This window comes from Gasterosteus aculeatus, chromosome 10 (assembly GCF_964276395.1).
Source record: "Gasterosteus aculeatus chromosome 10, fGasAcu3.hap1.1, whole genome shotgun sequence".
NCBI classification, from domain to species: domain Eukaryota; kingdom Metazoa; phylum Chordata; class Actinopteri; order Perciformes; family Gasterosteidae; genus Gasterosteus; species Gasterosteus aculeatus.
In genome coordinates, this window is record NC_135697.1 from 11,044,474 (window position 1) to 11,064,773 (window position 20,300).

The window sequence follows — 20,300 nt, forward strand, 5'->3', positions numbered from 1 at the left end:
TTACATTGTGCCTGTAAAACTGAAGACCTGTCGTTTCTTCAATGCATGTAGAGATCCTGACTACTTTGAAAGTCATTTCTCTATATTCTAGCAGCAGCAGGTCAGTCTGCGCAGATAATGGAAGTTGGACCGGTTACTAAAGTGGAAGCTGCACCCCACCGGCCTCTGTTTTGATTCCTGAGGAAAACGTGCAGGGCGAGGAAGACAGGACGGTAGCTGGTGGTGGGTCTCCCGCTGCACCGTGCTGAATTTAAACTTAACAAATATGTTAACGTGTGTGGGTGTTCGGCCCACGGCTTGCTTCTGTTCCTAGCCAGTTGATCACAGGCATCACTCCAGCCTAAAGGTGACAGGAAAAGCTTCATCGCGGCTCTTCTCCGGGCCATATCAGAGGTTTGGCCCGTGTCCTGTCACATATGAGGGGAAACTGTGAGCCGCTGCTGTGCCGCAGGTGTGGCTGTGTTTTTCCTGGTCCTCCACACAGGAAAAGGAGTTGATGAACTGTGGAACAACAGGGTTCATCTATAAACACTAGACACAGCTGTTTGGGCTGATGAGTCAGAGGTCAGGGAGAGTTTGATGAAATTGTTTTACCGGATGGTGGTGCGTCGTGGATGAGGGATCATTGATAGAAATACGAAAGGTCCAGGAGGAAGCGGCAGGAACTCACACACTTCAGGAATAAGCAGGCGAGATGGATTTGGGCTACCTTAACATATTAGGGGATATGCCACAATGTGTAACTACTTCTTTGAATGGTTACCCGAGGGGTGACATGAGGTCAGATGGTGATGGTGAGACCATTGTGTGCACTGTGTGCGTGAAGGATGCTTTGGCCGGACCCGTGTCCTCTAAGTTACATATTAGGTCACGGCCAACAACAATTGATTAACAAAGTACGGGCTAAACCATGCGGCACAGGTCGAGGAGTTATTTCAAAGATCGGTGGTTTGTTTTGGTGAAGAGTTGGAGCTCTGTGATATGGCATCGCCTGCTATATGTGCTGTTGTTGATAGTTAATAGATCATTAGTTGGAGACCCAGATAGTCGAATTATTATACAGTGACGATGAGTAAACAATACACTCTTCAAAGGCAAATAGTATGAATCTACAATCAATGTTGTAAATCAAAGGTCACTGCCATGGACCCTGAGGATAAACCATGTCGAAGTACTGTTGACACAAGTTATAAAACGTATTATAGATTGAATACGGTTGTAAAGCATGATTGACATTACTACAGTGATGAGTCTGCGCTTCTTTATTTATTGTACATAGTATAATCACATTTTAAAGGCTGTCTGTGTGTGTAGATTGGAGTTTCTATTGCTGCACATCAAACAGTTTTAGATTCACTGTCTAGCACTTAACGGACCATGAACAAAGTAAATACACGGCTTTTTCATTGTTTGTAATGCGGCCTTCGGGGACTGTTGTAAATACTTCGTCTGTGAAAATGAATGAGGTAGGAAGAAGAACAAGTACAAAAACAACACTGCTAAAATACTCCATTATAAGTTAAATCCTTGTCAAAGTCGTGGTATTTAGAATATTAAAAGTTCGACTGCTTAATGTCAGAAATGACTGGTGCAGTGTCACCCTATAATATATCATATTATTTTTGCAGGCACAATAAAAGAAGGACAGATTGCAGATTTCTGAATCGTGCACATCAGAAGCATTTACTTTTAATAGAACACTAATGTGCAGTAGCGTCCAGATCAAAAAGTGCCAGGTGGCACGTTCCTTGTGCAGAACGGCGTAGACCGATCTCAGAGCGGCATGCAGCGGCTTGGACCCGCCTTCTCATCAATATGCAAATCCCGTAAGTACTTTTACGACAAAGTGTTTTGCCACTGAAGACTCAAGCCTTGTTTGAAAATGTAGATCAAGAGGGAAAATACACTGCTATGAATCAGAACGTGCACAGACGTTACCATTGGCATTGACCGGCTGCGGAGGGTTATCAAGACGTTGCGCAAGTGACCAGTTTCTCTTTATCTGCTTTTCTAAAGCCTCGCATTTAGCCACAGGAAATTGCTGAGATAAAAAGATACATCATTGTCATGTACATCAGCTGTGTTCTGCTAATTTCTCAATTAAGTTAGAAAAAAAAGCAATTACAGGATTTGTATATTGATAAGGAGGCCGGTCCATGCCGCTACATGCCGTTCTGAGATCGGTTTATGCCATTCTGAAATAGGCACCTGCCATTCTGAAAAAGGAACCTGTCACCTGCCACTTTCAATCATATTACGAGTCACTCCTAATATGTTTACTGACATCTGCTGAACAGAAAGACTATGGATCCCTAGTGGCAAGTCGGTATGGGATGTTACTTATGTCATTCAATGCTCCTGCCATGCCAGGAGCTTTGTGTGTCCCTCATCTATGGCATATTCTATCTGAAATGACAAACACAGTGATGCAATAGGCCCACAACAGGAAAGTGTGATTCCAAAACACGTGACATGAGTCATGTCTCTCGGTCATCACAGTGGTAAATCCTTTATAAGTAAAAGTATTCATGGGCAAATATTACAGAACATAAAGGCAGTAGAGGATATACAACTAGATGTAAAAACATGTTACCATACCATCCAATGATTAAGTTTTAAATCCTCTGCGTTGGGAAGGACTTTTTACCGCACGGTCCCTGAACGCCGCACATTCCCGGGGGCTCAATGCACACGAACAGTAACGATGACGCGGCGGTTTCGGGATGTGGGCGGTGCTTGACGGGCGGACCGGGACGAGCAGGACGAGCGCGACGTGACTGACCCGACTGTTGTTCGTCGTGCACGGATGTCGACTGGTTGCGTGTTTGTCCTCTGACGTCACAGCACCACACCTTCAGGACACCTCCAGTACTTAGTCAGGAAATTACGGCATGAGAACACGCAGTACAATGAGATTGTATAATCTGCTCTATTTGTTGATATCATTTGAGTCATATTTTAATATATACTTTTATTTAACATGTCAGAGGCAAATGTTATTGTAATCCGAAACATTAATTAGACAATTATATAATACATGTTATATTGTTAGTTGGTTTTGCTACCACACAATAAATGACGGTATTTTGTTAATCTTTCGGCATTTCTCCAGAGACTCCACTGTCAAATCGAGGGAAATGTTTGAGTCTGAGTGCTTATATGAGGGTGTTTGTCCTGAGTGGAGCCGGGGCCTATGGTGTGTAGCCCGACCTACATGTAAACAAGCTGCTGAAGTCTGGGGATTAGTCTGAAGCCTACACACACAGACACACACACGTACACACTCATGCAATGGGTCAGTATAACAAAATGGTCAATTATTTTTTGAAAGGAGAGCTGAGGCATATTTTGGTTCAGGGATGAGCTCCAACATCCAACCGCTGTTATGAATACACGTTGGGTTTAGGATCGGTGGGACTAATTTACAAAGAAAAATGAGATAAAACAAACATACACACACTCGGAGGTTAGGAAATCTGAGACACCCGGAGCAATATCGGCCTGTAGAGAGAATCAACTGCACAATGCAGCATTCAAGGGGATTCATGTTGTTGAACCAGTTTATTCAATCTGTAAACACAAAGCAGCAACTGAAGTTAATCCATCACAGACACACAGACCAGCTCCAGCGTCTCTGGTTGTGTTATTAATGGAGAGAGCCTCAGCTCAATGGGATCAGTTTCTCACCACTTCTATTTTAAATCTGGGATTTGTTTATTTCAAAATGAATCTGTTTTGAAACCTTTTTCGCCCCTATAGGAGTAGGACTTAGTAAATACATTTCTAAAAAGGTCCCCCCCCCCCCCAAGGATGAATTGCAACGTGTAAACTACACAATCATAATAGAGAAGAGCAATATGACAAGTAGCGATGGGAAGGAAAAGGGGATTTTCTTTGTCTCCTGACCCTCGGTGTGTCAATTAGTCAACCGCTGCATGACTGCCAGACTCTTCTCCATGAGAGCGATCTCTGTCCAACAGTCAGCAGAAGGAAGGAAAGGGGGGGGGGGGGGGCGGAGGGCAGAAGGGTCGCATTGCAATCTAGGTCGTGCACCAGTAATCCCACAGGACTGGACTTTGTGGTGGGCGAAATGCTGAGCTCCCGCGACACCTCTTCCTCGCCCTCCGGCAAACTTCCCACCTCATGATGGACCCGCAGTGCAAGAATCACATGCTCAGATGTTATCTGCTCGACACCCTTGACCTCTGATCTCTTATTTTCTTGTTAATGCGAACACAGAGACACTCATTTGTAAATACGCCATATAAGTCACAGCCCTTTTGCCACCAATGCGCCGTGGCGATGAGATTAAAGATGGGGGGGGCAGGGGGGGCTGTTTATCATCGTTCTTTTGCTGGACTATAAAATTACTATACTTTGTGAACGTAGTCATTGTCAATTTGACAAACGTTCACTCACTGGGTCAAAAAAAATGATCTAATAAAAAGAGCCACAGTGCCAACAAATGAATATTGCTTGATTTCTTCATTTTTTTGGGGGGCCATTTATATCATGATAATCCTATAAAGTTTACAATTTCACTTGCCTTCAGAATCATGCCACGTCTATACCTCCTACTGTAGGAATTCAAAATACAAACGGTTGTAGGTCACGGTTCAGGTGATGTGGGCATATATTGCAAGGCAGATGCTCTGCAAATAGAAAAGCAAACAGCTCTCCTTTACTTATTTGCTCACCTCAACCTTCCCCTGCTGGTCAGTCAACTCCGCACAATGTCAAGGATCAGAGACCTTGGGAACCAGAGTTTGAAGTACAAATTTAACAATTTGCAGTACGGTTACTTAAGGCAAGTATTAGATCTCTGTAGGTCTTCAGTAACACCGTAAAACTGTCAGGTGATAAATCATTTAACAAACAAAAAAAAGAAACTGTAGCAGGATGCAGTAGAAAAGCCTTTAATATTTCTGTGTCCTGACATTACTGTATTTTAAGATAAACTTTAAGATACTATACTGCCCTCATTTGGTCAGATGAAGACATCAAAAATGTAAAAAAAAAAAAAAAAAAAAAAAAAGGTACAAAAATACTCCATATACACAAGTAAGCCGATCAAGTAGAGCTTAAGGGGATTATAATATATATATTTTCTGACAGTAAAATACAGCACACACATGAAACCAAGTGGCCACGTGTGATTCAAACGTCTCTGGTGCATACGGCCCGCTCACAACGCAGTGCAGCTCAGAAGTGGAAGGCGCGCTTTCACAAACGGAACCGGGGAGCATTGTAGGCAAACGTGGGTACGGAGTAAGTGACGTAGCATCTTTGAGGGATGGTGAAATAAGGAGCAACACTGGCTCTCGTGTGAAGGGGGAACGAGGATCGAGTGCACTCGTTCTTCTTGTTGATGGGTTGAGCAGCTCCAATGAGTCCGTGGTGTTTGCTGCCTCCTGTTGAGCAGATGGAAGAACTTCTAGCTGCAGCTGGAAGGAGTAGAGGCTCCTCAGAGTCCCGCCTGAAGCTCCTGCTTGTCCCAACTAGAGTGCGCGTGGACAGAGGAGAAGCTGCGGAGGCCCGGGCGGGGGGACTGTCTCTCTTCAGGAGGGATTCAATGGAGAAAGGGCCGCTGAACTTCACCTCGCATCTGATCTGAACGTCTCTGGAGGCTGCGGGTTCGGGAGCGCGGCGAGCCGAGCGGGTCTCTGGTTCGCCCTTGTTGTCCGTCCCCACTTTGGACTTCAACTCTGGGAAGAGCTGCAGGATCCCTTGGAAGTGACGACGCACCATCTTCTCCGTTATCTGACTGGGATCCAGTTTCCAGTAGTTTCTCTTACTGTCCGGTGAATCAGGAACCACTGGAATCTGAAACACACAGAACAGAGTTAGTCATGTTGTTTAGTAACATTAAAAAAAAGGTAATTTCAAGTTTAAACGTTTGGGTATTAGAACCTTACCTTGACAAAACATTTGCAGCTTGATAAACAAACTCTGATGCTGTTCTCAACAGATTTGCGATCTTGGCGGATTAATGGCGTCAGTCGGTCCATCAACTAAAACAAACATGAGGTAGAAATGAGGTTATTCTTTATAAGACAATCAGTTTCACACCACGGTGTCCCTGAATGGTCCCTGCAAAACACGTGGACTCTTTCTTACCTGACTGAAAGTGAGCATCTTGCCCGGAGCTTCTTGGAGGAGGACAGCGATCTTCGCCAGGTAGGTGGAGGCCTTCATGAAGAGGCCTCGCTGAGAGCTGCTGGCTGGAACGCAGCGAGGTAGCAGAGCACCGAGCTTCTCTGTCCTTCTCCGCATCTTGTTTGTTGAGGAGTCAGAAGAGCCAGGTCCAACGCGCCGGTGTGATCGGAACCTCAGGGAGAGCATGTGTGCACCTGGAGGGGTGAGCTCTGGATATAAGTCCTCTCGGCACATTAGTGGGTGTGCACTGCAGCTTAATGGGGACCTTTTGATAAGCAGATGAGGCGTCGTTGCTGGAGGCGGAGCCTCATCTTATCCAAAGGTCCCCATTAACAGTAACAGCCCATCTCCAAAGGGCCATCAGCAGGTACTTTGTGGAGTTCTGAGAGCACAAGCTGCCCTTTTTCTCATTAGCAGTGAAATGATCAGACTTTATGTTTAATCTTTGAATAAGGCAATAGGAGTCTAACATAGACACTAATATTTGAAACATTTAGACCATATACTAAAATAGTCTGTGTACAAATGAACAAGCTAAGCCACTTTACATCTATAAATGACCACAAATATACAATTTAGTCAACTTTTGAAGAGAAAGCTAATTCATAAACACAAATGATTGGCATGAATAACTTCACATGCTATTCTAGTAGTTGGAATACTTTTGAAAAGTGAACTCACAGTAGTGTTCTGGTGAGATGAGACTCACGTTGTAGTTTTCAGCAGAGCAAAAGACAAACTGATTGATTCTAAACTACCTGCAGGTGTGTGTTGCTCTGCATCCACAATGCTGGCTGGTTTTGTTTTAGAACACACACAATGACACTGACATTCCAACGAGCAATCGAACCCCATTGCATCAGTGTGCACCTCCCTAATCGCTGCTTCAAAGTAAACTGTGCGTCCTTTGTCCCACATAATGACACCGTTCATTTACATCAGTGATCCTCATTCAGATGGATCAACGCGTTAAACTGAGAGCTCTGAAGACCAATTGAGAGGTTGGCTTTGAGGCTCGGGCAGCGAGTTTCCATTTTAACATCACATTTTACAACAAACACAAGAGAAGCTGATTTCACTTGTGTTTGATTGAAACTGTGTTGCTCACCTGCTGGTCGAGATCACATTGCTGCACCTGAGCAAGATTATAAAGGAAATGTGTCAGATGGATGAAGATACAACCACAACTTTAAGAATGATTATAGACATTTGCTGACCCAGACCACAAGAGATTTAGATCACTGGCAGATGAAAAGTCAAATAATTTTTTTTTTTAAGCTTTTGCTAAATTTGTTAAGCCTATGGGCTTTTTAACTTCAAAACATCTTTGGTTTACTTCTAATATTTGTTTTGTGAAACTATCAAAAGACTGTGCACAGTTGCTATTCCCTTCAAAAATCACCCAAAGGCTTTATATACAATAAAGAAATGTTCCATTCATTGCTTTTAACCAGATGTTTGGTTTTACAAGTAATTTGTTCATTTGTATTGTCTTTTGTTAGTCACATTTTCTTTCCAGAGCAATTCGGTTCAGTGTTTTTTATCAACACAAATATCCTTCATGTTGACAAATATTTAACAATATTTCTAATAGTGTATTTCTAATATAAGCTCATTACTTTTAAATCATTTTTACTGTATGATCATAGACAAAAGTATCTTAAAACTGAAAACTCACTGCTGCTTTAAAGCGGTTAACTGTGTGCTTGTTGGTTGAGCTGAATGTGAAGGAAGGATGGTTGAGGTGCAAACCGTTGGAATGTGACCTGAGACATTCCACTCCCAACCATCTTGCCTGATCGTCCCATTTAAGCTGTTACATTCCTTTATTCATTACAGCCTTTGTCTGTGAGAGCAGTTCACTTCTTTGTCAAGCGCATCGTAATAGTAATTTACATCCACTAATTCACAAGATCTGTGTTCTCTCGATCATCTCCGAACATTGTGGGAAGACAAAATGTTGCTCTGTGAAGGAAAGGCTTGGTCTATGAATAAACGCGTTCATTTGTTGTGTTCTTTTTTATTTTAATTTAAAATGACTATATTAGAGCCTAGAAGGAATGGCCAAAACCAGCACCTGTAGGCTTAACCTTTAGAAAACTACAAAAGTGTGACGACACTGAAAAAAACCACATTGGTTTAAATTCCTCACACTTCTAATGATATTGGGCTCTTCCCACAGCAATTGTTTTTGTAAAAAAAAGTGACTTCTTGACAAATTCAGAAATGGTTTTAATTCCACTTCAAAATCTTCCTGCATGGAGAAGACGATGGCGTGTGTGTGTGCTGGGGTTTCCTGCAAAATATACTCACTTCAGGGAATTGTGCTTAATTTCTATTACAAAAGGCTCAATTTACGAGTGGACTTCCAATCCAATGCACACCGTAAGATTCATGCAGGGTAAAATACCTTGTATTTAAAGTAAACAACGCTGTTTGGTGGAACGAGCTCTCTGAAGACACCAGGACCGCAGAGAGCCTTCACATCTTCCGCCGCAAACTAAAGACACACCTCTTCAGACTCTACCTCGACTAAAGACTAACAAATTGTAGCACTTAAATTGTACTTGTAACACTTATCTGTAGCAAATTGTAAATTGGTTTATTTGATGAAAATTGCACTTTGTTCTTTGTACGGTGGTTGAATGCACTTATTGTAAGTTGCTTTGGATAAAAGCGTCAGCTAAATGACATGTAATGTAATGTAATAGTGTCTTCATCAAGGTTATTGTCACATTTACTGTGTTACACTAGTTAGTGGGCTCTTCTAGATATACCGATATACAAAGTCGTCTATGGATCCAAAACCAGGAAGTGAAAAATCATCAAATACAGAAGAGAAGAAAAGAAAAATAACTAAAAAAAACATCCTTCAGTGAGGGAATGGAAGTGAGACCCTTTTCACAACAAGTGAGGAGGTTGTTGCTCCACAGGATGAACAAAGCCCGGACACTTTTACCCTAATAAAATGTGTTCTGTTTGAAGAAACTGCAAGACTAAATGGAATTGTGAGCAACTTCATATTCCATTTTGGTTAGTATTGATTTTGTGGACAAAGTACCTGCTGATGGCCCTTTGGAGATGGGCTGTTACTGTTAATGGGGACCATTGGATAAGATGAGGCTCCGCCTCCAGCAACGACGCCTCATCTGCTTATCAAAAGGTCCCCATTAAGCTGCAGTGCACACCCACTAATGTGCCGACAGGACTTATATCCAGAGCTCACCCCTCCAGGTGCACACATGCTCTCCCTGAGGTTCCGATCACACCGGCGTGTTGGACCTGGCTCTTCTGTGGGACAGAGAAGCTCGGTGCTCGGCTGCCTCGCTGCGTTCCAGCCAGCAGCTCTCAGCGAGGCCTCTTCATGGAGGCCTCCACCTACCTGGCGAAGATCGCTGTCCTCCTCCGAGAAGCTCCGGGCAAAACTATCGGGAGCAACGTCACAGTTTGTTTATCAAGCCACAAATGTTTTGTCAAGGTACGCTTTTATACCAAGAATTGCAACTTCACGTGTCCAATGCACCTTCATTTATTTCAGTAAAACTCCATAACGTCTCTCACTATAACCCCGTTCTTTATATTTCAGATTCCAGTGGTTCCCAAATTCATGGACCGCCGGAGAAAGAATGGTCGACTGAACTACTGGAAACTGGACCCCAGTCAGATAACGGAGAAGATGGTGCGTCGTCACTTCCCAGGGATCCTGCAGCTCTTCCCAGAGTTGGAGTCCAAAGTGGGGACGGACACCAACGGCGAACCAGAGCCCCGCTCGGCTCGCCGCGCTCCCGAACCCGCAGCCTCCAGAGACGTTCAGATCAGATGCGAGGTGAAGTTCAGCGGCCCTTTCTCCATTGAATCCCTCCTGAAGAGAGACAGTCCCCCCGCCCGGGCCTCCGCAGCTTCTCCTCTGTCCACAAACAGGCTAGTTGGGGGAAACAAGAGCTTCCGATGGGGCTCTGAAGTGCGTCCCGTCCTCTTCGCTTCAGCTGGGAGTTCCTCCATCTGGACGACGCTCCACGGACCCCCTCCCAATAGAGCTGCTCAGCCTATTAGCGGGATGAAAATGTGCACTCGGTCCTCTTTGCTGGTCTGCATCAGAGATGCTCCTTATGCCACCGGCCCACCAAGCCATTACGCCACATTCTCTGTACCCACGTTTACCCATGATGCTCGCTGTTTGTGACCGTAAAGTGTTTAATACCTCACAAACCAGCTTTCTGTGGCAGCACTTTATGCTTTTATAATAAAAAGTAAAACACCTCTTCGATGTTTTGGTTGTTTTTGTCAATGGGATTGGTCATTTGAGTCAAGAGGATTCGGCCGTGTGAACAGTGCACATTTGGATTTATCATAGTATAAAAAGCACACGTGTCAATAATGGTTCTATTCAATGGCTCCAGATGGGTAAAATGTGCACTATTTCCATTTGGAGTAGTAGCACAAAAAGACTTTTTGGAAAGCAGTTCTTGAGAACATAAATCACACATGACTGTGTGTGGTCACACTGCTGAATAACAGTGGAGCGCTGATGAGGTGAGAATTACTCCAATGTGGCCATAAGCTTTCTAATTTAAAAGCAGCATTGTTCTGGGTTAATCAACCACATTCCGGTGTTTTCACTTGTGTATGTTTAACAGCCACGATAGCTGGCGTGGTTTTCACGTATCAGTTATTGAATTCTGCTGGTGTGAAGGTGGAACCACAATGAGTTGTCTAAATATGTAGAAATACAAAAAAAATGGAAATGGGTACAACCAGAAAGTGTTGACGGTCCAGGAAGCACATTATCATGCAGCGACCCCCACCTGAAAATACAGACCTCACTCATCCTGATTAACAAGGAGCGCACACTTTACACTGTGACTTTAAAGGCCTGCAATGATATTTAGTGATAATTTACCTTTTCTGCTGAACTCTGAAGGTATATTTGTTCTTTAACAGCTTTAGATATATTGTACTAAAACAGTCTGTTTTAGCGACATAACAGCTCTTGCTTGTGGGGCAAAAAAGAATTTACGTAGCGCTTATTCCCTCTTTTGTTAGGGCAATAAATCATTCAAGTCACAACTTCCACTAAAGCATGACGTGAACTCTGATCCTTTCCTCATAAAACACTTCAAGCTTTACCGTGAGCACATCTCAAGCTTAAAAAACAAACACTGAAAATGTTGAAGCCGAGTAGCCATGTCTCTTGCTGCTCACGGTCTGAAGTTGCAGCAACCTGAATACTGAGTTAGTCCATCAGTGTCAGCTAAAATATTGAGACACGTAAACTTGAATAAATGTGAAAGCGTCTTTAGTGTGGAAAAGTGTGAGGCTCTATATTTTAAGTGCTTTGAAATGTGCTCTCTATCCATCAAACACATTAATAACAAGCTGCCATAATTAACTAAATGTCTTAACATCCAGGGCACAGCTTTAGCCACACCTGACTGTTTGGAATCCTTGCAGATTTATCGCTTACTAAGCAGTTCAGTAATCTTTACATCTATCGGCGGTATTCTTAAGTGTGCCTGGATACGGTTGAATTGCAGAGGGATCTTTCTAGTGAGTGGCAGCCATGGGAATAGATTAGAAACACCTGAACCATGATTGATAGGTATGTGCTTTGACGCCACACGGGTTTCCCTTCATACCAATTCATGAAAAGGATCTTCACACACGACAGAAGACACAGGGCAGACTATATGAAATAAAATGCCATTTTATTGTTCAGCCGTGTCATAACCTCGTCTCCAAAATAAGCACAGCAGGACTACAACTGGTTCATCAACCTAGCTACCCTTGATAGCACATAAAACTGGGTTTTATTAAACCACCAATGATAGCGTTAAAGACTTTTCTATCAGACATCCAATGATAGCATACAAAATAGTTGTTAACCTACGAGTGATACTGTATATAAAACACTTGTCTCTAGATTTATCCCCAACCCACCCGCAATTTCACCCGTCTCCCTCTTTAGAACATTTGTGACACTGACATTTTATGCTTAAACAAGCACATATTAAGAATGCATAATTCTCCATTTGAGATTATAAAAAAAAAAAAAAAAAAAAAAAAAACTACAATGTTACACTTTAAGTCAGAGTACATTTCAACTGATAAGTAGTGTTCTACACATTCGTCCATTAACATAATATCACTATAACTTAACACTACATGTAATATACGTTTAAAAAAAAAATTACAAATGATTAGCATTGAAGAGAAAATGAAGATGGCTAGTGTGAAGGCAAGCTGGGTCAGTACCGTAACAGAATGAGTAATACAAAAAGAAATTAAGAAAAACAGAATAAGAAAAAACTGATATCGCAGGCAAGGCTAAAACAAACTTAAGATCTATCTCATATGCACTCATTCATAAAGGTTACCTGCTCCATTGTGTGATTTCAATCTACATTAACCCATTCTTCACCCCTCTTCAACTTGCTTTAACATTCCAATGGAAACAATCTTATTTTTTTGGTGTGGCACTTTCCATGAACTCTTATCCTTCTCTTTACCTTCAACCACTCTACAGGCCAATCATAATGCTGCTTCAGACAATACAAGCCAATCACAATGGAGGTTCTATCCGAATACAACTGGAAAAGAGCACAGGAGTGTTTGCGATTAGTGTATTATGTAAAATATTGCTTCAACGGTCAACTTGGAGGCAACATTTTCTCAGTCAGTCTTACCAATCCTACAGGTCTGTGTCGAACCAGGCCAGCTGGTTGCTGTCCATCAGGTCTTGGGTGTGGCCCAGGTCTGGCAATGGATCGGTGTGGTGGCCCAGGTCAGGTAGAGTGTCAGTGTGGTAGTCGGCGCCTTCCATCATAGGGTCCAAAAGGGAGTCCTGGCCGTAGGCTGCAGGGTAGGCCCGGTAGCCGCCGTCTGGAAAGACGAGAAATACAAATTAAAAAAACCCGAACATGTTGAATTGGTGAAGATATTTTCCTGATCAGCCACAATTGCTGCGTGGCACCAGTGATTAATAACTTGTGGGTTGAAAGAGACTAAAGCTGGTGTGCCAAAAGACAATCACCCTGTAGGGGAAACAATGATACAAGATAATGCAGCTACTTACCGTCCTGCCTGTAAGCCAGGGGGTCTCCCTGACCTCCCATATCCAGCCCCAGATCTCCAGTCTAAGAGGGACACATTTTTTAAATGTCAATTTTTACAAAATGTATGCAGTGTTTTTCTATAACATAGAAATTGTTCAGTGTACATATCAATCTCAGATATGCTTACATTTTAAGCATATTTTGTACCAGACCATCACTTGAGATCGTGTGCGGGGTTTTTAAATAACATGTGTGTACCTCGTTCCAGGCCATGGGCTCAGTTCTGAACAAAGAGCTGGTCAGCTCCACTGACAGACGTTTCTTGTAGTCCTGGGGCTTGTCCTCAGACATGCGGAACAGCACCGCGGCAGCGTAGGTTGCTAACGGAGACACACAGCAAAACAAACCACGTACGCTTTTTATACAGCGCTACACAGACAATCAAAAACGCGTGCGCGGTGTGTATTTGAGCACGTGTACTCACCGACGCCCTCGTTGCGGGAGTGCAGCAGCTCAGTGAGTGGTGCGGTCGCTCCTTCAGCCTCAATTGCTTCTGCGGCTTCCTTGTCTTGTGCCAGCTCACACAGCACACCTGCTGCCACACGCTGGATGTTCTCCACTGGAGAATACAGCAACTAGAGACGACCAATAGCAGAGAGAAAGATCAGACGGCTGAGAAAGAGCAGAAGTTGAAGATGCATGCAGTTGAAAAATACCCAGGAGGCGGGGAAAAGAGGAACTGCAGTTGCTAAGTAACTGATTTGGGACAGTGAGATAGGGCTCTATGTTTTACCTGGACAAAGAGTGGAATGGTGTTGAGCCCTCTGATGACAATTCTGTTGTGGACATCCCGGGCCAGGATGTGCAGAGCGCCTGTGCAGCCTTCCACTATTTCCTCCATACGTACACCCTCCTGTGGGAACAACGAAGGTCAAGTACGTGGAAAGCCCAAATGCACAAATAAACCCTAAAAAAGGGTTGTTGTCTCAGTTACACACCACAAACTGCTGCTGGTTGCCTCCCATGCTGGTGCGCCTCTGGGTGTCCTGGTGAGCCCTGACGAGCAGTTGGACCAGACGGGGGATGGCTCCTTGCTCCCGCAGCGCGCTGTGGTTGGCTGGGCAAAGAGCCAGGTTGCGGATAAGACCAACTGTAGCCTAAATAGGGGGAAAGGTAAATGCATTTTAGTTAGATGGAATTAAATCAAGTCAATCAATGATGTCGGGTGTTTATTTGGGAGGTGCAGATAAAGGGAGATGGACCTTGATTAGTGGCCAGTGGGATGGAGGGTGCAGCAGTTTGACCACCACAGGGAGGCCATAATGAAGACGCACAGCATTCTGGGCCATCTCGGCGTCCTGATGGCGAGAGGTCAGGTGACGCAGGGCACAGACGGCGGGCTCTGTGATGTCTTCTCGGTCGCCGGCCCTCAGCACGGTTCGCACCAAAGCCTCAATACCGCCAACCTATCAGGTCATAGGACCGAACAGTGGATTGCATGTTGTTATTATAAAACATCACATAGCAGACAATGAATAGTTATGGCCAAATGTTGTGCGTGTGTGTGATACGCACCTGGCAGACCATGAGTTTGTTACTATAGTTGTTGCAAGTGAGGTTGGAGAGGATGCCTGCAGCACATGTCACTACATTGATATCGTCACTGCCCAGCAGCTGGACCAGGGTGCCCAGAAGACCCTCCATTCCCTCCTAGAAGTTGTGTTAAGAAAACAAATGAGGTGGGGTTAAAAGGTTCCTGTCATTCTGTACATTCTCACATACATACTGAATGCACTCTGGTCGGTTTCTCTAAACTATCACAGCTCATCAGAAGTCAGCGTTTCTCACTACACAGTGTGACGTACCTGTTTGGTGGCAGCATCGGAAAGATTCCTCAGTGTCCAGAGGCAGTTCTGGACCAGACGCTGGCTGGGGTCTGTCAGGTGAAGCCCCAAGGCCTGCATGCCTCCTGCGCACACAGGAGAACAAAAGAACGCACAGCATCAGGGAAGTTGCATCATAGTATCAAACTAAAACTAGAGAAAGTATTTTTCTAGTTTTTCTAGGAATTTTTCACTGCATTCTCGTCAATTTTTGTACACACCAGCCTCGACGATAGCAGGTTTGTTGCTGGAGCAAACAGAGAGCACCTTGAGCACTCTGCTTGTGGTCCACAGCAGTTTCTCATATGTGAAGGTCCTCATGATGTTGACCAGGGCCTGGGGACCACCACTGGCCAGAATGATCAGCTAAAACAAATAAAAAAGGTTTATGTTTATACATGCTAAAAACGGCCAACTAGGCCTGACTAGGATGAATGACTCGTTTGTCCTCCAGTACCTTGCTCTCCTGGTTTCCATACGCAAGGATCTGCAGGCAGTCAGTAGTGATGGCCAGGAACTTGACGTTGGTATTAGACAACAGGGCCACCATTTTCTGGAGTCCTCCAGCCAGACGCACCGCCATCTTTGCCCCCTCCTGGTGCAACAGCAGATTGTGGAGCGTGGTGATGGCGTAGAACAACACACTGTCGACTGGCGAGCTGAAAAAAGAAATAGAGTACAAGGAAAACATTTTTAAAAAGTACAAAATACCTTTTCAAACTATAGTTTGGGATTCAAATATGAATTATCACATGAAATGTTTTTATTAAGAGCAAATGTCAAAAATAACTGGTTCCACTCAACCCAGTCACAATCTGTGGGTGCAGCAGTGTTTCAATCAAGTATTTGAATAAAACTTACAAGAGTATGACAGTTTGACGTACATTTGAACTAATATACAATATTCTAGAAACATTATTAACATTTTGCAGTCTTATAAATGTGGATCACCCACTGCCAAGCAACGCTTTCATCCTCTAGTTAAAGTGTGGTAATATGATTCCAGGTGCAAATTCAAACACACAAACGTGATTTCCAACATGTTGTAACTTGCGGGCCAACTTTGTGTTATGGCTGTGCGTTTCGGCTTCTCGTGGGGATAACAAAGAAAAGTCAGAACGGAAGATGGTTTTAAATTAAACGCATTCCGTTTGAGAATGCGTGACTAGAGAAAGGGTGACTAGGGTGACTAGCGTATTATTTTAGAGCGTAGCCACCATTTGACATTTGACACATTCTACTTAGAGACAGCGTCTTTGCGTTCTTGTTAGCCGTGCACCATTTGTCTAGACACTGATACTGCACACGTGTTGTGAAGAGCACCAAAAGGCCTCAAGTTTCTTACCCCAGCATCTTGACCAGGGCAGGAATGCCCCCAGACTTGAAGATTGCAAGGAGCCCCTCACGGTGGTGAGAAAGGTTGTGCAAGGTGCCAGCAGAGCAGCGAGCTGTCTCCACATCACCAGTGTTCTGCATGGCACGAACAACGGCCGAAACCATTTGTGGGGAGCGCATCAGGGCGTGACGTGATGCCTCCTTCTTTGACAATTGATGCACCATTACGGCAGCTTTATTCACGACAACCTAGGAAAGACCACTTCGTTAGGAATGCACGTTTTGGAACGAGAAGGAAAAATGCAGTGCCAAAAACTTGCATGACACCACATGCAACTCAAAAGGCAACATTTCCCTGTGATAACACACGGCCAGATACTCATACCTGGTCCTCATCATTGAGCAGTTTGGTAAGCTCAGGTATGGCACGAGTGGCCAGCTCAGCATCATCTTGGTAGTTAATGAGGTTGACCACGGCATGCTTCAGCATCTGAGAGGGCTCTGCAAGGCGCTGCACTGCTGTGGGGTGGGCGGCATCCAGCTGAGTAGGTGGGATCTGGATGCCCTCCTCCAAAGTCTCTGGGAACATGGCGGCACGCACACGCTGGGCCCGGGTCATGGCATAGCCCTCCATGTCTGAAGTGATGCAAGGGGGTCTTTAATATAACACTCAGAGACTATCAGTTGTGACATTGTAGCCATCTATACATACCTGTAGGCTCTGGAGTGAAGGGCTGGTTGAACTCCCAGTCATAGAGAGTTGGTTCATCCTCCTCAGCATCAGGATTTCCTTTGCCACTCAGCGATGGAGCTGTGGTAGTTACTCCAGACTGAATGCCTGAATCCAAGTAGGACTGCTGCTGCCACTGGCTCACTGCAGCCTTACTGTCTCCCATTGCCATGTCCAACTCCATCAGATCAGCTACACAGAAAGGAAACATCAGGTGAAACAACATAGGGCGCAGAAGGTTAGTACATGTAATCTTTACCTCACTTTGATTTAGTACATGTCCGCACTACTACGTTTCCATTCCAAAACTTCATAGCTTTTGCTACGTTCACACTGAGCGTCCATACAATGGCGTTGGGAGTTTCATTGCACACAAAAGAGGAAAGTTTATAAACTCTCCCAAGATTGAAAGTTTGAAAACTCTGAAATTCAAAAAGCAATTAGGTCTACTAGACTAAACGAGGTAAATCCAACATGAAGTGATTTTTGCGGATCAGTCAGCTGTTATGCAATTAAAAGCCTGCATTTCCGCAGTGGAAGCAGCCTTGAGTGGAGTGATTAGCAAGCTGCAATATCAGCCATCTGAAATCATGGTTTACGGCTTTGGGGGCGACGGAAATTAATCAAAGACTTTCCTTTTGTTATTAATGCTTATTTTGTTCCGCACCACTCGTGAAGTCACTTCATAATCTGGAAAGGAATCTCTCCATTATTACGGACACCTAAGCCACCAGATGAGCTACAAGGGTGAGAACCACGGAAATTAGCGAGATGTGCGTGTGTTGACACAATTTATTTAACCATAATCTAGCACACTCATGTGGTGGTGTTCATTTTCAAGTAAATCTGATGGGTTTACGTGTGAGAGCCAAAGCAAGCTGAAAAAGAACTTTCCACGAAATGTGTCAGTTTGCAATTATTGGTGAAGATTTTAGAGTAAGATAAAGTATGAAGCAGGACTTTGTTAAAAAAGCCTACTAGATCACTAGTCATGTTTTTTCTAACTAGCCAACATGTAAATACACCTGTACCAGCATGTCCAGTTTACATGATTAGTCATGTGATATTGGTGTAGTGTTGCTAATGTTAAAAGGAAAACGGAGTGGATGCAGCCTTTATTTACAGTTCTAGGCAAATATGAGTAATGTTAAAAACTTTCAGTAATCCACATTTGGAGCCAATGCAACCGGGATTTGAAGAATTAAAATAAGTCGACTAAATTTCTACAATAACAAAAATGTAAAGGGGAAAAGGGGGGGGGGGGAGCGTTTGATCCTCCGTTCCCGATGACCTCAGGTAGGGTTTGTAAAAAGTATGTAAAAATAAAACCCCTCTTTAAATCCCCACGCGTTTTCTGGGAGAAGAAGCCCCAATGTACCACAAGACAAACACATTTACCGAGATACTAGTGGACATGTGCTTCCGCGGCCATACGTCTTATGGCATTTCATGTATGTGTGCAGAAACACTTTGCTAAACTTTCACGTAGATAACAAATTAAATACGAAAGGGCTCCGTTCAAAACATGGAAACACTTTGTAGGAAAGTTTCTCATACTTACACTGGGTCGCCATTGTTCTCGCCTGCCCTCAGCCCGCACAGCAGATTTGTCTGCGCAGAAGGAAACAAGTGCACAGGGGGGGGGGGGAACATAAGAAAACTCGCACTCAACCTTGAGTTATTTTTCTCCCGACAACCAGAAACCCACTCGTACGGTTAATGCGGGTTTTTTTTCCCTACGTGGTCTCAATAATAAATCCGCCGTCGTCTGCGCTGACGTTTACCTGCACGAGCGACCCCTGATTCGAGGCTCGTTCGGCTCGCGCACCGCTGCTCGGAGGGGAAATGCCGATCCTCCACCTCCAGCCGAGAGAGAGAGAGGGAGAGCTAAGTTGTTGGGTATTTCCACGCCAGCACGAACACAATTCACCATTCAGCGGCGAAGAACATCAAAGGCATACTTCTCCCCCTCCCCCCTACCACGGCCAAGTTCCGACCTCGCCGCTTGGGTTTCCAATGGGAGAAAACTACCCCCTCCGCCCCGCAATCACTTCGATGACTCCTCCTCTACCCGTGGGGTGTTTAAAGTTAAAAAAAGGAGCCAGCCACATAATCAAACCCAAAATCCCATTGAACTGAGGCGGTTAAACTAATCAATAAGCATATTAAATTGAGATGTGAAATCAAGACCACCGCCGCCGCGCTAGCACGTATCCGCACACCGATGTTAGCTAACAGGTTGGCTAGTTTACCTTGAAGTCTCGCTAAGCTAACGTGCGTAGCTAACCCCTCCGCTAGTTAACGTTAGCTAACATAAACAAACACAGTTTAGCGGCTCACTCCCAACGCGTAAAATTGAGAATGCGCATAACGAGATGCGACAAATACCCCGAACGTAAGCTTCGCTACGAATCCCCCAAATCAAACAAATCGCGACGTTGACGCGAACCCTCAATTTAAAAAAAAATCTGGTTTGATTAGCTTAACGTTAGCTAGCGAGGACGTATGAAAAGTAGATCCAAGCGCCAGCGTACAAAATCCTGCTGCTCTGCCAGCCGAATTAGAAAACCCCACCGGAGCCCCCTCCCTGGCAAAAGATGATTTTCTCTGGCGAGGCAAACGTTGATGTGCGGTAGAGTCGTTATAGAAAAGCCAGAGTAGACGTACTGTCGTTACCAGAGTCGAGCGCCTCCGCCGTGGTTCTTGTCGGGGAATGTCTGTCCTTTCTCTTGGCTGGAAATTGGAAAAATGCTGCTAGGTGAACCACCCGTAGAAGTCCGAACCACACCCGCTGTTGCTCCGCGGAGGATGTTGCTTCCGCCTGTGCTATTTCACATCAAGATGGCGAGGTGGAAAGAATACAGTGTGCTGCCGCACTCGAAAAATAGAGCGCCGTTTTAAATAAAGTTTTACCATAGAAACTGTTATTTTAGAGGTTTTGTCGGGTATCGATATGATTTAATGTTGAAGGAAGCCTGCCCTTTCGGGATTTACTGTTTTAAAGCATATAAATGAACGATCTGTGTTACGAGCAATCATTGGAATGGAATGTCATTTATGGGCAGCTGTGATATAATGAGTGAAGGAGTGAATTAACATAGCAACATCATTCATCCACACATCTTATTTAATTCAAACAATAAA

General features: G+C 44.2%; 2 protein-coding genes across 6 annotated transcripts; both read right to left on the reverse strand.

Annotated features, from left to right (window-relative positions):
* Positions 1-4,900: 4,900 nt before the first annotated feature.
* LOC120825950 (forkhead box C1-A) lies at positions 4,901-6,848 on the reverse strand. The gene is made up of 3 exons (XM_040187819.2): positions 6,118-6,848; positions 5,916-6,011; positions 4,901-5,823 (listed from the first exon to the last, which is right to left on the reverse strand). Exons 1-3 carry the CDS (start codon positions 6,388-6,390, stop codon positions 5,224-5,226), a joined length of 969 nt encoding a protein of 322 aa, XP_040043753.2. The 5' UTR covers positions 6,391-6,848; the 3' UTR covers positions 4,901-5,223.
* A 4,996-nt stretch (positions 6,849-11,844) lies between these two features.
* LOC120826381 (catenin beta-1) lies at positions 11,845-20,020 on the reverse strand. Of its 5 annotated transcripts, none has more exons than XM_078081716.1 (18): positions 19,824-19,923; positions 18,941-19,016; positions 18,718-18,767; positions 17,139-17,348; positions 16,812-17,062; positions 16,437-16,675; positions 15,549-15,750; positions 15,313-15,457; positions 15,074-15,177; positions 14,784-14,918; positions 14,471-14,674; positions 14,207-14,365; positions 14,002-14,121; positions 13,693-13,843; positions 13,467-13,588; positions 13,229-13,289; positions 12,840-13,035; positions 11,845-12,743 (listed from the first exon to the last, which is right to left on the reverse strand). In XM_078081716.1, exons 3-17 carry the CDS (start codon positions 18,728-18,730, stop codon positions 12,845-12,847), a joined length of 2,307 nt encoding a protein of 768 aa, XP_077937842.1. In that variant the 5' UTR covers positions 18,731-18,767; positions 18,941-19,016; positions 19,824-19,923; the 3' UTR covers positions 11,845-12,743; positions 12,840-12,844. The 5 variants fall into 5 exon arrangements, with proteins under 5 accessions (XP_077937842.1, XP_077937843.1, XP_077937844.1 ...); XM_078081717.1 differs by having other exon boundaries at positions 19,833-19,918; XM_078081718.1 differs by lacking the exon at positions 19,824-19,923 and adding an exon at positions 19,118-19,626.
* Positions 20,021-20,300: the final 280 nt, after the last annotated feature.

Excerpts from the sequence above, each read along its gene's own strand:
- LOC120825950 (XM_040187819.2), bottom strand. The coding sequence starts at position 6,390 with ATGTGCCGAGAGGACTTATATCCAGAGCTCACCCCTCCAGGTGCACAC. Across the intron at positions 6,012-6,117 it reads AGATGCTCACTTTCAGTCAG|TTGATGGACCGACTGACGCC; the intron begins GTAAGAAAGAGT and ends TGTTTGTTTTAG. Across the intron at positions 5,824-5,915 it reads GCTGCAAATGTTTTGTCAAG|ATTCCAGTGGTTCCTGATTC; the intron begins GTAAGGTTCTAA and ends TGTGTGTTTCAG.
- LOC120826381 (XM_040188599.2), bottom strand. Across the intron at positions 17,063-17,138 it reads CTTCACTCCAGAGCCTACAG|ACATGGAGGGCTATGCCATG; the intron begins GTATGTATAGAT and ends GCATCACTTCAG. Across the intron at positions 14,366-14,470 it reads CCCACTGGCCACTAATCAAG|GCTACAGTTGGTCTTATCCG; the intron begins GTCCATCTCCCT and ends CCCCCTATTTAG.